General features: G+C 37.9%; 1 protein-coding gene across 7 annotated transcripts in view; it reads left to right on the top strand.

Annotated features, from left to right (window-relative positions):
• PLCL2 (phospholipase C like 2) overlaps window positions 1–17,339 on the top strand; it is a 279,272-nt gene that overhangs the window by 239,858 nt on the left and 22,075 nt on the right. For all 7 annotated transcript variants that reach the window (XM_034955936.3, XM_034955934.3, XM_034955937.3 and 4 more), the window contains one exon: window positions 16,736–16,845. In XM_034955936.3, the coding sequence (XP_034811827.2) occupies window positions 16,736–16,845 (110 nt within the window). The remainder of the gene's footprint in view (window positions 1–16,735; window positions 16,846–17,339) is intronic.

Here is a 17,339-nt window from a genome sequence, read left to right on the forward strand (position 1 = left end):
CAGTTAAGAAAAATGTAAACAATGTAAGATGCACTATTAACTCATAACTGCTAAAATTAACTCCAAAACATACTTTGCTACTGTAATAATTTCATAGCCACCTCCTGTTGCTGTTGTGCTGAGCTCAAGTGTTGGGAGTATCTGCTTAAAACGCTGTGTGATGCTAATCATCTCTGACTGAGCAGTTTATCATTCCAGTAAGTTGCATTCACAGTAAAAAGTGATCTCTCACAGTTATGGCATATTATTCATCATGTTTAGTGCAATACCATAAACCTTGAGTAACACCATGGGACCTATATGAAGTGCCACTGGTGATACTGTAAGTGCTCCCAAGAAGCAGAGAAGAGTCATGACATTACAAGAAAGAGTTGAATTGCTTAGTATATACCATAGATTGAGGTCTGCAGTTGACTGCTATTTCAGGATAAAGGAATCCAGCATAAGGACTGTTCTAAAAAAAAAGAAAAGAAAATTCATGAAGCTATTTTTGCAGCCATACCAGCAGGTATGAAAACCTTGCACTTCTTGTGCAAAGTTTTTTTATCTCACATTGAAAATACAGCTTTTAGGTGGGTACAGGATTGCTATACAAAAGGCACACCTATAGACTAATATGATTTAAAAAAAAGTGAAGTCATTATATGACAATTTAAAGTAAAGGATCCAAAGCTAGAGAATTTAATGCCAGCAAAGGATGGTTTGATAATTTTAGAAAGAGGTTTGGCTTAAAAAATGTCAAGGTAATAGGCGAAGCAGCTTCTGTCAACCAGCAGGCAGCAGACAAGTTCCCAGATGCCATTAAGAAAATCATTGAGTCAAATTATCCTTGTTTGCAGATAATATGATCTTATGTTTGGAAAAGCCTAAAGACTCCACCAAAAATCTGTTAGAACTGATAAACAAATGCAGTAAAGCTGTAGGATACAAAATCAGCATGCAAAAATCAGTAGCATTTCTATATGCCAACAGTGAACAATTTGAAAAGGAAATTTAAAAAGTAATCCCACTTAAAATAGCCCCAAATAAAATTAAATACCTAGGAATTAACTTAAAGAAGTGAAACATCTCTATAATGAAAACTATAAAACACTAATGAAAGAAATTAAAGAGGGTACACATAAAAAAATGGAAAGATATTCCATGTTCATGGATTGGAAGAATCAATATTGTTAAAATGTCCATACTACCCAAAGCAATATACAGATTCAATACAATCGCTATCAAAATTCCAATGACATTCTTCATGGAAATTGAAAAAAAAAATCCTAACATTTATATGGAACCCCTAAAGACCCAGAATATTCAAAGCTATCTGGAGTAAAAAGAACAATACTGGAGGAATCATATTACCTGCCTTCAAATAATACTGCAGAGTTATAGTAATCAAAATCGCATGATAATGGTATAAAAGCAGACACATAGACCAATGGAACAGAATAGAGAACCCAGAAAGAAATCCACACACCTACAATGAACTCATTTTGACAAGGGTGTCAAGATTATACAGTGGGGAAAACACAGTGTCTTCAGTAAATCGTGCAGGGAAAACTGGATATCCATATGCAGAAGAATGAAACTAGACCCCTATCTCTCTCCTTATACAGAAATCAAATCAAAATTTAAATCTGTGACATCAAACTGTGAAACTACTGCAAGAAAACATTGGGGAAACTTTCCAGGCATTGGATTAGGCAACGATTTCTTGAGTAATACCCTACAAGCACAGGCAACCAAAGCAAAAATGAACAAATGGGATCACATCAAGTTAAAAGGCTTCCACACAGTAAAGGAAACAAACAACAAAATGGAGAAATAACACACTGAATGGGACAAGGAATTAATAACCCGAGTATATAAGGAGCTCAAACAACTCTGTAGGAAAAAAAGTCTAATAATCCAATTTTAAAATGGGCAAAAGGTTTAATAGGAATTTCTCAAAAGAAGTCATACAAATGAAAAACAGTCATATGAAAAGGTGCTCAATATCATTGATCCTCAGACAAATGCAAATCAAAACTAAATGAGATATCATCTCACTGCAGTTAAAATGGCTTTTATCCAAAAGTCAGTCAATAACAAATTCTGGCGAGGCTGTGGAGAAAAGGGAACCCTCATACATTGTTGGTGGGAATGTAAATTAGTACAACCATTATGGAGAGCAGTTTGAAGGTTCCTCAAAAAAACTAAAAATAGAGCTACCATATGATCGAGCAATCCCACTGCTGCATGTATACCCAAAAGAAAGGAAATCAGTATATCAAAGAGATACCTGCACTCCCATGATTTTTGCAGCATTGTTCACACTAGCCAAGATGTGGAAGCAACCTAAGCATCTACCAACAGTTGAATGGATATTGTGTGTGATACTTATACACAATGGAGTGCTATTCAGCCATGGAAAAGAATGAGATCCTATCATTTGCAACATGGATGGAACTGGAAGTCATTATGTTAAGTGGAATAAGCCAAGCACAGAAAGACAAACATCACATGTTCCCAATTATTTTTGGAATCTAAAAATCAAAACAATTGAACTTATGGAGATAGAGAATGGAAAGATGGTTATCCGAGGCTGGGAAAGGCAATGGGAGGTCAGGGCGGGGGAGGTGGGGATGGTTAATGCGTACCAAAAAAAAAAAAGTTAGGAAGAATGAGTAAGACCTAGTATTTGATAGCACAACAGGGGTGCTGTAGTCATTAATAATTTTATTGTATATTTTAAAACAATGAAAAGAGTATTATAGGATTGTTTGTAACACAAATGATAAATGCTTATTAAGTGGATAGATATTCCATTTTCCATTATTATGCATTACATGCCTGTATCAAAACATGTCACGTACCCCATAAGTATATATACCTGCTATGCACCTATAAAAATTTAAAATAAAAATAAAATTTAAAAAAACCATTGAGGAGAAAGGATATCTGCCTGAACAGGTGTTTAATGCAGCTGAAAGTACCCTGTTCTGGGGGGAAAAAAAAGTCACAGTGGAGAATTGTTAGTAAGGAAGAGAAGCAAACAGCAGGATTTAGGGCAGGAAAGGATAGGCTAACTCTACTGTTTTGTGCAGATGCAGTCAGGTTTATGGTCAGGACTGGCCCCATCTATAAAGCTGCTAATGCCCAAGCCTTAAAGGGGAAAGATAAACACCAGCTGCCAGTCTTTTGGTTGTGCAACATGGAGGCCTGAACAACAAGAGCTTCTTCTATATTAGTTTCATTGATGCTTTGTTCCTGAAGTCAGGAAGTACCTTGCCAGTAAGGGAATGCCTTTTAATTTTCTTTTGATATTGGACAATGCCCTTGGTCACCCAGAACCCCATGAGTTCAACACTGAAAGCCATGAAATGGTCTCTTTTCCCCCAAGCACAATGTCTCCAAGTCAGCATGTAGATTAAAGGGTCATAAGTACCTTTAAGGCTCATTACAGAGGATGCTATATGGAAAGGATTGTTAATGCTGTGGAAGAGAACCCCCGATAGAGAGGACATCATACATGTTTAGAAGGATTCAAAATCCTGTTGAAGATACCATTGTTGCTACAGAAAAATCCATGAAAGTCATCAAGTCCAAAACGATAAATTCCTGCTGGAGAAAACTGTCCAGATTTCCTGGACATTTCTCTGCCTCATTTTCCTTCTTCTAAGAGGCAGTGGATTATGTGATTCCCTGATGGCCCTATGCCTTTTAAATTGCAGTGAACTAAGATCAGTTACATAAACAGCAATTTGGGAATGGCTGGATTACAGTTACTGAAAAAGATTAAAAGATTAAACAAGTCATCCCATACAATGTTACAGGACACATAAATTGTAGCCCATCATCATTAGTTTGAAGGAGGAAAGTTAACACTTTGAAGATGAGACACAGGAAACCTGCATCAGACTCCCAGGCCCCATTTGAAATCCACAGCATCTTTTCTCTTAAAGACTGGATATTGAACCACCACATCTTCTTTTAGGCATTTACTAATTAATTAACTAATAATTAGTGAAGTCAAGGGAAGAAAAGAAGTAGCAAGGTCCTCAGTGGCCTCTTTCTCATTTTAATTCCCTCACAAAGGACCTTCATCACTGATGAGGGATGGCAGAGGAAATGACCACAAAGACAACAACTAGGCCAACTCATTCAGAGCAAAAACTTCAAAATAAGCAACTGGTCTCTAGAAACCGCTGTCTCACCACACCTCAACCGTCCCTGTAACCTTCACCCTAATTCTGCTCTAAGATTCCCACATCATATATTCACAGAGTCATGCAAAGAAAAGAAGGATTCCCACATCAACTTTCACACGAATGTTATTTTTCATACGTGTGGTCAGAATCCCCTGGGAATGCTTGTTGAAAATGCAGTCTCTTTACATCATTCCCAAAATATTGACCATCTGGGAGTGAGACTCAGGAATTTGCATTGTGGTGAGCACATTCAGGTTTTGAGAACTTCTCTTCTGAGGGTAGAGCAGAGCAGGCCCTCTTCTGAGTTCATGCTCTTTCCCTAAGCCCCTCTCCTCTGTCTCTCCACAGGGAGAGTGTGAGTGACTGCTCAGACTCAGGCATGCACCAGCTGTGTGATTGAATGACAGCAAAATTATCTTTCTAGAGCAGCATAGAACATAGCTTTCACCAGTGACATTTCCCCAGTGCCACAAATGAAGGGGAGGGAAGTTTTGGGGACACTTGCCCTTCCTGGGGTACCTGTTCTGTGATTAAATCCCAACACCGTGCTCTCTTGTCACATCTTCCTCACTCCTTCCTTCGTAAACCCATGGAGTCTCTGAAAGCATCCCCTTGTATTTAAATAGCAACTCTCAGGGTCATCTCAGCAGATGTTCTGCTCAAGAGGGGTCACGAGTAACTCTCAGGCTGTTTTTAACTCTGGCACTTGCATAAATAAACCATTTGGTTATGAGAATTCCCATTATAATTTCTTATTAAAGCTGAGAAGAACTACAATTCAAGTAAAGTCCACAGACAAAATGAATCACCTTTCTCATACAAATACCAGAAGGTTATATATATACACACATGTATGTGTGTATATTAGGTATCCTTAGGTTTAATATAAAGTGATTTGGCCCAGATTATCTCTAAGGCTTTTCCAGCTCTCAAATTCTATGGTCTACAAATCCTGTAGTATATTATAAATATATAAGGGATTGTAAAAGGGAATATATAAATAATTGAATAAAAGTGAACAAATGCATTCTAAGAATGTTTTAACAGTATTTGGAGATAAACTTTCTTATAATAATAAGGAATATAAAGCAACTTCAATTAACCCGTGTTCTTTTAGTATAGGTCACTGTATTCTCATTATAGGTCAGTGCTGTGTCAACAACATATTAACATATTAAAGAAAAAACACAGTCATGCATTTGTGGAATTTGTTTCATGACAAGTTATTATACTAATTACTTATTGGAGATGCAAAAAAAAGGATAATAATGTCTGTACCATCATGGAAAGTTACAATAAAACACAACCAAGTGAGTGGTATAGATAACAGGTATAAATGAAATTTGAAGAAAGGAGCAGTCTCAGAGGCTTTTGTTGTTAGGAAAGGAGGTGGAGCTTGAACTAGGGACTTGAGGGAATGCAGGATTTGTATAAGTTAAGCAGAAGGAACAGGGCATTTTAGATGGGCCAAAGCTTAGCAGACTTTATCATCAAGGTGTACTTTCAGTGCACATGAAATATATTGTCCTGGCTGAAGGGAAATATTTGCTTCAGGAAACAGTAAAAATTAGGTTGGAAATACAGGCTGGGCCCAATTATGGAAGCCTTTTAACTCAAGTCTAAAACATTTGGGATTGATTTTTTTTAAGCCAACATTTACTAAAGCCTAATTCATGCAACACTAGTCATGTTCCTTGGGCAAAGGACTTCATCATCAAATTTTTATAATGCAACTTATCCCCTTTGGAGATTCTCAGTACACATTAGCATGCTAAATATCCTTCATTTTTAACTCAGCATTTCTCAAACTTATTTGGTGATAAAGCCCTTGTCTCAAGTTCTATCTGTCAGTGTCTTAAATACTTCAGGAAACTGTTACAAGCAGTGAGGTCACTAGATAGTTTAGGACTCACTCGGGGACTCAGTGATTGGTTCTGTCTCCTCTGCCCTCCATGTTCATATATTACTCCCAGCAAAAGAATGTGAATGCCTGAATTATTAGTTTAGGAAGAAGTTGGTTGTGAAGGTCTGTTTCAGGTTTGACACATATGAGATCACAGTAGGATGCTCAAATGGAAATAGCTAGTAAGTTGTCAAAACAATTATAGTGAAGCTTCAGATAGAGATGAGGCCTACAGATAGAATTGGCTGTCATCCAAATAGAAGGGCCACTTGAGTGGATGAGTTCTCTGTAACAATTGTTTCCTTGTAACACCCCATATAATTTACTTATGCCCATCACTTGTTGTCTGTGTTTCTCCTACTAGAGTGGAAACTCCTTGAGGGCAAGGGACCTTTGTTTGTTCATAACGTTTCCCAAATGCCAAGAACAGTGTTTGGCACAAAGCCAGCACTCAATAAATATCTGTTGAGCTGAATTGAATACAGAATGCCGCATATTTATTTGTTCAACAAACGAGCTCTTACTCTCTGTCTGACCAGGAGCTGGAGATTCCACAGAAAAACGGGATATGGACCCTCCCCTAAGAGGGCTCCAGGTCAAGTATTGGAGACAGGCATCTAAGCCACTCATAAGTGTAAGTGCAGCCTAGGTTGTAAGTGCAGGAGTGAGTGCGCACTGCCGTAGAGCCCTGATCACACAGAGGAGGAGTGGGGAGGTCTGTCTGTGGGGATAGTTGAACCAGACTTTAGGGCAGGAGTTAAGTCAAGAAGGTGGTTTGTCTAAGAGCCAAGGCAAGTGGACACAGACAGAAGAGTGTATGCAGGGCGATACAGCCCCGGCCAGCAGCAGCAGTGAGCAACATGGAATATCACATGGGAAAGACAGGAACAGCAAATGAGGTGGAGATGCAGGCCAGGAACTAATACAATCCCAGAAGCTTTAACATAATATTAAGCAAACAAACTTAGTGTTAGACTGCATGTAAAAGAATTTCGTATGGCAAAAACAAACATTCTGAAGGTTGTGCTAACAGTACTTATTGATGGATTGAATGTGGCATAGGAGGAGAGAAAGAGATGATTTTTGGCTTCATCTTGGAAGGATGGAGCTGCTATTTACCAAGATGCTGAAGACTGGGGCAGGCCTGGTCTTGAAAGGGAAGATCAGGGGTTTGTTTTTGGACAAGTTAAGTTTGATACGCCTAGTTGACCTCCAAGTCTAAAGTTTGGAGGAGAGATCAAGACTGGAATTATTAAATTTGGGAGCTATCATTGCAAAGGTGATCTTTCAAGCTGGGAGACTGAGCTCATCTAAGAGATGACCATAGACATAGAAGAGGGATCGCTGGCCCCTAATGTTTATATGTCAGCAAGATGCAGAAGAACAAACAGAAGGTTAAGGTATGGCAGCCAGAGAGGTGGGAGGAGAACACTGATCTTCTGGAAGTCTAGTGAATGAGGTATTTCAAGGAGATACCATTTTTCAGATGTTTGTATTAAAGACCCCAGAATTCCATCACATATAAATGACAATGGATTGGTAAGGATATCGGGGAAACTGATAACTCAGATTTGGGGGAGGGAGGGCATGTAGATTGAGTCCATATATAGGGAAGCCCGTATGGCAGTAAATTTCAGAATTTCAAATTCTATATACTTCCAACCAATAATTCCATTGTTTCAGAGATTATTCCATAAATCTGATCAAATACTTAGGGAAAGTCATATGTGCAAAGGTTTTTGTTGTAATATTGAGGACAACTTAAATGCTTACCAGGAGGGCCGTGGGACATACATTATGATACATCCTTATAATGGAACATTATGCCACTGTATAAAGAATAAAGAATTCAAAAATCAGTCAGCTGTGACAGCACGTGCCTGTAGTCCCAGCTACTAGGGAGGCTGAGGCATGAGAATCGCTCGAACGTGGGAGGCAGAGGTTGTAGTGAGCCGAGATTGTGCCACTGCACTCCAGCCTAGGTGACAGAGCGAGAATCTGTCTCAAAAAAAAAAAAAAGAATAAAGAGGTATGTATGTGTGTATGTGTGTGTATATATATATATATACACTTGTGTATATATGTGTATATGTATTTCTGTATATATGAGTGTATATGTGTGTATATATACACACATATACATATATATACTTGCCTCCAGACATATATATACATATATAAGAAAGATCTTACATGCATATATAGATATATAGATAGTTGTAAAAGCAAGAGAAACCATGTGTGTTATTTGCTAACATTTGCTTTAAAGAGGCAGGGAGAATATGCCATTTGTGCTGTGTGTGCATCTCTCTGGAAGGATACCTAAGAAGGAATAACAGTGGTTGCCTGAGAAGGGGAGGGAAACAAGGAGGCTGGGAGATGGGGAAAGGAAAGACAGTTCCTTGTATTTCAGTTTATACTTTTAAAATTGTGGAACCATATGACTATATTATCTGTTGAAAATTAAAATCGGAAGAGGTGTCAAAAAGAAGGAGAAACATGGACAGGCTGCAGTCTGCAGTCACGAGGGCCTTGTATGTTATGGTAATCATGCCAAACTGTGGGAGAGCAGGAAAGCATCGATGTGAAAGTGGCGATCCAAACAAAAATGTTCTGGGTCTAACAGAACTCCTCTGTGCATGACTGTGGTGAAGAAGACCTCTTTATTTCTCGGTGAAATGAAGTGAGGAGGGTCTTGCTAAGCGCATTATTCTTCGTATTATCCCACCCAGGTGAGTCACGTGGTTGTGTGTTTAGAATGGTGGCATGGTAATTAGATTCCACAAAGGGCTGAAAGTTATGCAACTTCACCTCACCTAGATCTACCCAGATGGAAAGTGCTGGCAGAAGAAGAAAACCTCCCTCATATAATTCATTCACAAATTGTACTGCTGTGGATTTGGCATTGCAAGGATCTTGTCATCCATCTGGGTTTCAGGCATATATTTAAGAAACCTGGTTTATCTTTTCCATCTCATGTGGAACGGGATTTAACAGTTCAAAATCCATTTTAAAATAATTTGGCTTTTGTTAATGCCCAGATTGTTTGGGAAGAAGGCCAAGAAAAGGAGGCTACCAACTGGAACTATCTGAAAAGCAATTAGGCATTTCCACATCTCCACAAGGATTAGGATGTAAACACCCACAGGTAGGCCGCACACCCAAACTTCAGACCTCCGGAGTTTTGAGGCAGAGCATATAGTTTACAAAGGCTGTACATTTAAACAGGTACTATATATAAATTATACATATTCTTATAAAATTATCAGCTATCCATATTTTGTTCTCTAAGTAGTGTGATATCATACCATAAGTCATGTACAGACCATGTTATGTTAAGGTACTTTTAATACTGTTGATATAGCTACCTCTTGAATGAGGTCCCAAACGCACCTGTGTTATATGGTATTCCATCTTTCAGGAAATATTCCACTACACCTAATTTGGGGAATTGGAAATAAATTAAAAATATAAATATATATTTTGTCACCATTTAAAAGATTTTAGCTTTTGCTTTTAATTTGTTTTTTAATCTATACACAAAAATTTTTATACTGGTTGTGTTTGTGAGAAAAGAGCTTTTTGGGACAGCAAAGTAAATTTTCAGTTGAAAAACTAATCTTTAAGTGTATCCATTTAAGATCAATATGTCTCCTTATGAAGAATTTTTAAAACTATATTTGCTTCTAAAATTTTAGCCATGTGCTACATGCTATATTTTATTTTCATATCATTTAGATTGGTAGAGAAAATCCCAACCAGAATGTTTGAAAGGTCGTCTGCTTTACGTTTGGCAAGAATAAATGGCATTCATTTCATCGAAAAAGGAGATGATGCCATGTTTCTGACTTGGCCCTCACTTCCTTTCAAAGCAAAAGCCTCTTTTTGATATCTTTTTATTGTATATATCCTATTTTTATTTTTAGGGCTGTTTGGTTTTCATCTAAGTTTGTTATCTCTGATGGGAAGCAGAAAACTTGATAGAAGTGGAAATTTCTCTTCACTATATCCCAGTATAGTTGTATGCAGTTGTACTAAATGTTCTGAGTTAATTTAATTATGCCATCTTGAAAATTTTGCACCCATTTATTAATTTTTATAAAACCTGACATTTTATCAACATTATAATTCATTTTTTGTCATTAAGCTTTAAGCCCTTCAGGAAAAAACTATTTAAAATATTTAAATTATAAAGTATTTTGAAATAATAATTGGAAAATTATGTGTAATCAACACCTACACATATAAAAAATCCTAGCTGTTTAGATTTTAGAGATAACATGAAAGAAGCAATAAATTTCTAAAATATGTTTCTTTATATAAAAATTCAATAATGTAATTTTGTATGGCCATACCAATTTTTAAAATTTAATATTATAGCTATAAAGCAAAAGTTACATGATTTGGGCAGTCCTCACCATGGACTGATGGCTTCATTCTGTTCTTTGTTCACACAACCTATATCTTCCATTCCCTTTCGACCAGAACTGAATTAAACTCTCATTGACATCACCTAAGGATTTTCCATGTGTCCTTTCTCTGCTGCTTGATGACCTACTATTTATACCCTTAGTTCTCAAGTTCATTATCACAAAGAAATTGCGGCAGGTTTCCTCATGGTTAACATTCCAGAAGAAAAATAACCCACTGCATTTCCCTAGGAACAGAAACTTGGGGTCATGGAGTCAAAGGAACCTAATGGTTGGTTCTTTGGAACAGAGCAACTGAGGCTCAAAGACAATCATTTTGTTGAAAGAGCAGCCACACCAGGCCAGCCAGGTCTTTTGCTGATCTCTGAACATAATCTCTGAACATAATCTCTGATCAGGTCATTTGCTGATCTCTGAACATAATTTACCCCTAAGCATTAATTGGTATTCCTGCATGTTTTATTGGATTCATGTAATATGCTCACAGCCTTCAAACTTTGATGTTTTTAAACACACTGTATATTCTGACTGCGAAATATATAGCACATAGCAATTGTGTCACACTTCCAAAGGACTGTTTACCTACTTAGTGTTGGTTTTCAAATGAAGTTTTTTCCATTTCTTTGGCTAGAATTAACTGTTACCTCTTGTCTTACTTGGGTGGCAACCTGGTTGTATAATCAAGGAATCCTAGTTCCTTCCCCTCTGTCTTTAATAGCTGCCCCAAAGTGTTACGTTTCACCTTTAAAGAAAAGATGGATGAAGCCATACTTTATTTGAGACTTTTATAGTGCCATTTAGTTTAAATTAGACTGGTATATGGGACATTGGCTAATAGAAAAAATACAATTATTTTGTTAAACAATTAACTTCAAGATAATGTGAACAACTATACTTGGCTCTAAAATATACAAATTTAGGATGCAAATGTGTTGGTATAGTGTTTGGAAGATATTGGAAACATGCAGGGAATGGAACTTGTTTTTGAAAGAAAAAAAATCCCAGTTCTTATTCCATCATTATTATTGGCCTGGTTTCTATTTCTGAACCTGAAGATTGTTTTCACAGTGGGAATTCTTGTCACTATCCCTAAGCAGCGGCGGCAGCAGCAACCTTGACACCGTCCTGAATCTGCCTTCCTGTTTATTCTCCCCAGTGTCTGCCTGGTGGCTTTCCATAGGTCCAGCAGGCAATGCTCTGGCCACATAAGCTAAGAGCCACACTCTGTAAGAATATTAGGACTCTTTTGGCTTAAATCCACAATTTAAAAATTTCTAAATATGATCTTCTAAATATGCAGATGATCATCACAAAAGAAACTTTCTCAGGATCAAAATTCCAATTATTTTTATTAAATATGTAGGTTTTTCTTACCTATAATTCATCAACAAAAAACACTTGTGTCTCTTTCTCTTCCTTCCTCCCTTCCTTCCTTCCTCCCTCCCTCCCTTCCTCCCTTCCTCCCTCCCTTCCTCCCTTCCTCCCTTCCTCCCTCCCTCCCTCCCTGCCTCCCTCCCTGCCTCCCTCCCTTCCTCTCTTCCTCCCTTCCTTCCTTCCTTTCTTCTTCTTCATTCCCTCCTTCCTTCTTTTTTTTAGGATAGACAGTCTTATAGTTCTTAGATTTTCTGATATACCCCTCTAATAATGACCCTCTAATGCCTACTGCACATGGACTTCGCATCTCTCAGTCCCATCTCCCCATCTTCCTAATCAGATTTTCTTCAAAATGATCCCAAGTCCTCTTGCATGCAAATCTGAAAATGTCTGTGGCTGGGCCCACCACAGACCTCCTGAATCAGAACCTCCAGGGAGACACAGGAGCCTGCACTTTAAACACACACCTCCAGTGATTCTGTTACTCGTTGAGGTTTGAGATGCACTATCTAGTCTCCACGTGACTTCTCTGTGCTGCCTGTCCCCACCATTCTCTGACAAGTTCCCCCAGACCCTCCTCACATGCTCTTTAAATTATCTGGATTACTGTAACAGTCTCCACTTTTGCCTGTTCAACTGCAGTCACAGGTTCACACAGCTGCTTGCCCACCCAGAGCTCTTCCCAACACTGGGTCATGCTCCTTTCGCATCCCCATAGTGGGAGTCTCACATCTCTTCTCTTAATGTAATTAAAGTGCAAGGAGTTTTAAAACAAAACCAACTTGACTTCTTGAGGGAGTGGAGAGGGAGTGTGACTTAGTCTTAAGCTTTTTACTTCTTACCTGATTTTTGCCAGCTACTTTAAAATTCACTCTATCTAGTCTTTAGACAGAATAGTATGACTTACAGAAGGAGAAGAGATGCTACTCTTCAGCTTTTTAGTAAGAGAAGGACTTTTTCGTTGGGCTAATGTTTCTTTGCTGAAAATAATTTGAAAAATGAGGTGGTTACTTAACTTCTCACCCAGAAAAGTTCTTTATACACCACTGTTGTTGTAAAGAACTCTGAAGACCTCCTGTGACATGCTAGGAGTAGATTTCCTAGTAATTTAGTTCCAAGAGAACAATGCAATTTGCATCTTAAATATCTTAATGGATTTATTTTGTTTTATATAGACAGACTGATCCAGTTCAAATGTATAATCTCATTCTCTCTCTCTCTCTTGCTTCCCTTATAACTGGTACCTATGCAATAGCCCTTACAATGTTCTGCCCACAGAATAATTATTTTACACATATGATTATATCAGACAAACCAAGATTAAAATCCTTCTTCACCACTTCCTTAGGAAAGTGCTGTAGCCTCTGTCTGCATTTCTTATATAGCGTATGTGAAGTGCCTGGTAAGTTGCCTTGTGATTCCCTTGGTTGTGTATCTTTCGTCCTTGCCCTGGCGCTCGCGTGTCACAGGGAGACAGTGAAAAGTCAAGGTGAGAACCCTTTTCTTAAAAAAATACAATCAATATATGCTTCAAATTAGTTGATTAGCAAAATCCACTCTGGTGGATTTTGTCATTTCTGTTGGATCAGTCATTTCTAAGTTAATAACACAGAAATGTTTAAATGACCAGCCTGACCAACATGGTGAAACCCCATCTGTACTAAAAATACAAAAATTAGCCACGTGTGATGGCACGTGCCTGTAATCCCAGCTACTTGGGAGGCTGAGGCAGGAGAATTGCTTGAACCCAGGAGGCAGAGGTTGCAGTGAGCCAAGATCACACCACTGCACCCTCACCTGGGCAGCAGAGTGAGACTCTGTCTCAAAAAAAAAAAAAAAAAGAGACATGTTTAAAAGAAACCGATGTGTTATGCAGCAAATCAAATAATTAAATAAATGACAATGGGATTGATAGTCTCAGTCACTTTTTTGGATTCTGAGTTTTTTATTTTTAACTTAGTATTTCCAGTGTTCAATTTGTCACCTTTTTGCCTGTTTTTAAAAAGAGCTTCAGTAATAAAACATTTTGCATGTCCCTGTGAACTTTTATTGGGCTAGAGGTATTTTAAGAGGAGTAAGATAAGGGGGAGTGGTCTTGTCTCATTTTTTTAATAGACTTGTAAAATATGAGCTTTTTAGATAGCAGCCATGTATGCAGCTACACTTGTTTCTTTAAATGTTTCCCCATTTCTTCCTTATCTATATCATTTTTTATCCTTTCAACTCTGTTGCATCTTCAAGTCCCCAATCCTTCTCAAGGCAGCCTGTTCTGTAACAGCCTCTGGCCCTAGGCTCATACTTTCTGAAGTTTCTGAAAGCTGTTTTCTTAAGACTTAGAGTAGCTGTTTGTCTAAGCTCAGCATTCCCTTCTTCTGCTGTTCCATACTTACATTATGTGAGTTGGAATTAAGCCCAGTATACCAGTTCCTGTCATTGCCTCATTACCTTACAGGTGATCAAATGTTCAGCAAGGCACCATAAACAGTCTGCCCCTAGCAGAATGAGGCTTCCATGCGGATACCTTGATGTTAGAAAAATCCCCCACTATTATTGTTACACCTTGTGCCAGTTTTGAAATGCCATAAAAAATCATTGCGAAGAGCCCACATCCGGTCAAGCAGTTGTAATATGTGGTCCTGCGTTAGTTAACATCACTTGCATTATTCCTCCCAGTTTCTTTTCCCGTTCATCTTGCAGTCCATGGAGTCATATTTCTTGTTTGTAGAGAGCTACCCCCTCCCTCCCACTCTTGTGTCTCTTCCCTTTCCTACAATTCCAGTCATGGATTCCATTCTGCAAGCCTCAGTGATACTTATGAGAATATGGTACCTCCTGACTACCAGAAACATAATGAGTATTAATTATTCCTGTTTGGAAATCCAGAACTCTTGCTGAAGTCCAATATTAAAACTTAGAAAAGCCAAGCACATCAGTCTTATCATTAGGACCCCAACGGGTGGATCTGAGTCATGCAGCACACTCCAGGGAGTCTCCCGGATGTGAAGAGTGGGGAAAGTGTGTGTGTGGCATTGGGGTGGAAGGGGCTTATTCGGTTAACCAAGTTGGGATGTTCTCAGGTACCATCATCAGTAAAAGAAAAGTTGGAGAAAAGGGGAGTGGTCCATGCGTTAGTTCCCTGGAGAGTGGAATGAATCTTACTAGTTACTGTTCTTTCCCAAAACCAGTGAGGTTCCCATACCTTATTAGCATAACAGGAAGTAGGACCATGGCTCCTGGTTAGGTAGCAAAAAGAAACACAGAAGTAAAAAGCCTAAATTGGCCATTTATTGTGTTTATCATATGTGTGTCAGCTTTTGCTTGATATTTAAAGACACTAAGGAATAAAGTTGTTGTCAATCACCATGTGAAGAGTTGCTTCGAAATGGTGTTGCATAGAAAGGGAATTAGAAGTTGGAATGCCCAACTGAAGAGTAAAAGTGTGCAAAAGAATGTACAAAATGTCTTGTAAAATTTACAACAGTTCTAAATTACATGTAATAGCAAAAGTTTTTAAACAATGCAACGTCCTTCAGTAGGGGACTGGTTAAATAAATGCTAGTTCATCTACACATTGGAGTCTCTGTAGCTGTCACAGAAAAGAGTGAGGAAGAGCTCTATACACTGACATGGAGTGAACTCCACCATGCAATTGTGTGAGAAAAAGAAAGAAAACAACCAACATGCAGGACACTGTACATAGTATGCTACTTTCATGTAAGGAAGATTATGAATAATATGTACACATTTGATTATATTTGCAAAGAGAAACAATACAATAAAAAACTAATAAGAACATATAAGGGGAAGAAGGATCAAGGTAGAGAAGACCATAAAGGAGGCAAGACTTATCTGAATTCACCTTGATATGTAGTTTAATTTTGGAATTATGTAACGTTTTGATATAATCCATAAAACAAATTACATCCAAAAAAAGCACTCCCCTCCACCACATACATGTAAAATGAGAAAAAAGAAACACATGACCTAATTGTACATTATGAGTAGCATAACCACAGAGAGAAAAGAATTATTCCAGCTGACCCTAGAACATCATATTTTTCACTGAACATTCTCAATTACATATACTCTTAAGGACAAAAAAGTGCTAAGAATGTTTAAGTTGGATTCAGCAGTCTTACTATTAGAGTTATATTGGTGTGATTAGGAATTAAGATCTTCCACCTAATGGAAAAAAAGCAATAAAATTTTAAAATTTATGTGAAAACCCTGTAAACTAAATTTGAATTAGAGGATCTACAGATCTTGCAGAAATTGTTTTGAACAGCAGTAGGGATTATTTATTTATTATATAAATTCTGATGTAGAATAAATGCAGAGTTAGAGTTCAGGGTCTTTCTCCACTCCCATCCTTGTACTGTGGGCTTGGTCTCTGACCTCAGATTGACCCTTTCTGTGACAGAAAATACATTACTTTGCGTTATTTCTATCCCTCGTCTCCACTGTGTCCTCAGTGGAGCTTAAATCCGCCTGAGAGTCCAAGTCCAGATGCTGGTCCCAGCCCTTCTTTCTGCTCCCTTGGCAGCTTCCCATCTCTGAAGCTTGCTGAGCTTCCCTTCTCTAAAATAAGAATAACAATGATCATAGGTGCCCTGTTTCCCTTCAGAACAATGAGGAACAATTGCTGACTTCGAAGATGCCTTCTGCCTTGTTGCTGCCATAATTTTTCAGTGTTTTGTCCCCATTATTACATTCTTAAATGGACACATTTATGAAATTCCACTGGAGGTTGGAATCATTTTAGCTGTACCTAGAAAAAGAAATATTTCCAGTTCATTACCACAGATTGGATGGGAGTTAATATACTTTGTCTTTTTTATTTCTTTCAGCCATGGAATTCCATGAACACTTGCACAGCATAGGCACCAAGGAAGGTTTGAAGGAAAGAAAACTACAAAAAGCAGTGGAGAGCTTTACCTGGAATATTACCATCTTAAAGGTATCTATAGAGTTGTTTCTGATGCTGGTGATTTTGCAGCCTTTTTCAGCATGCGTCCCTCTCTTAGTATAACATTTCCTGCATTGTACATGGTCAGCCACTGAGATTGTAGAATGGATGCAGAAATCACATGAAGAACTCTACCCTTCTAGAGTCTGTAGGCACAACAGTTTGACATTGTAGATCAGTTGAAGAACAGGGGAACTTCTATGATTGGCACATTGTAAGTCCTGATAGACAAAGGACTTTGTCATTTTATCCTTGAGACATTTTAAAGTTCATAAATGCCAGTGGCTATATGTAAAATAGAAAATATTGATTACAGAGGAATGATTGGGAATTTAAAGATTCTAGTTACTCAAATTTCATTTAACACTTTAAAGTGTAATTATAGCTATAATGTTCATATGATCCCAGAAATAAATAGAAAAGAATTGTATGGAGCATAGTCAAAGGAAATACATAAAAGAATTGCTATTGAAAGAAATATTTCT

The sequence above is a fragment of the Pan paniscus genome, chromosome 2 (genome assembly GCF_029289425.2).
Source record: "Pan paniscus chromosome 2, NHGRI_mPanPan1-v2.0_pri, whole genome shotgun sequence".
NCBI lineage: Eukaryota > Metazoa > Chordata > Mammalia > Primates > Hominidae > Pan > Pan paniscus.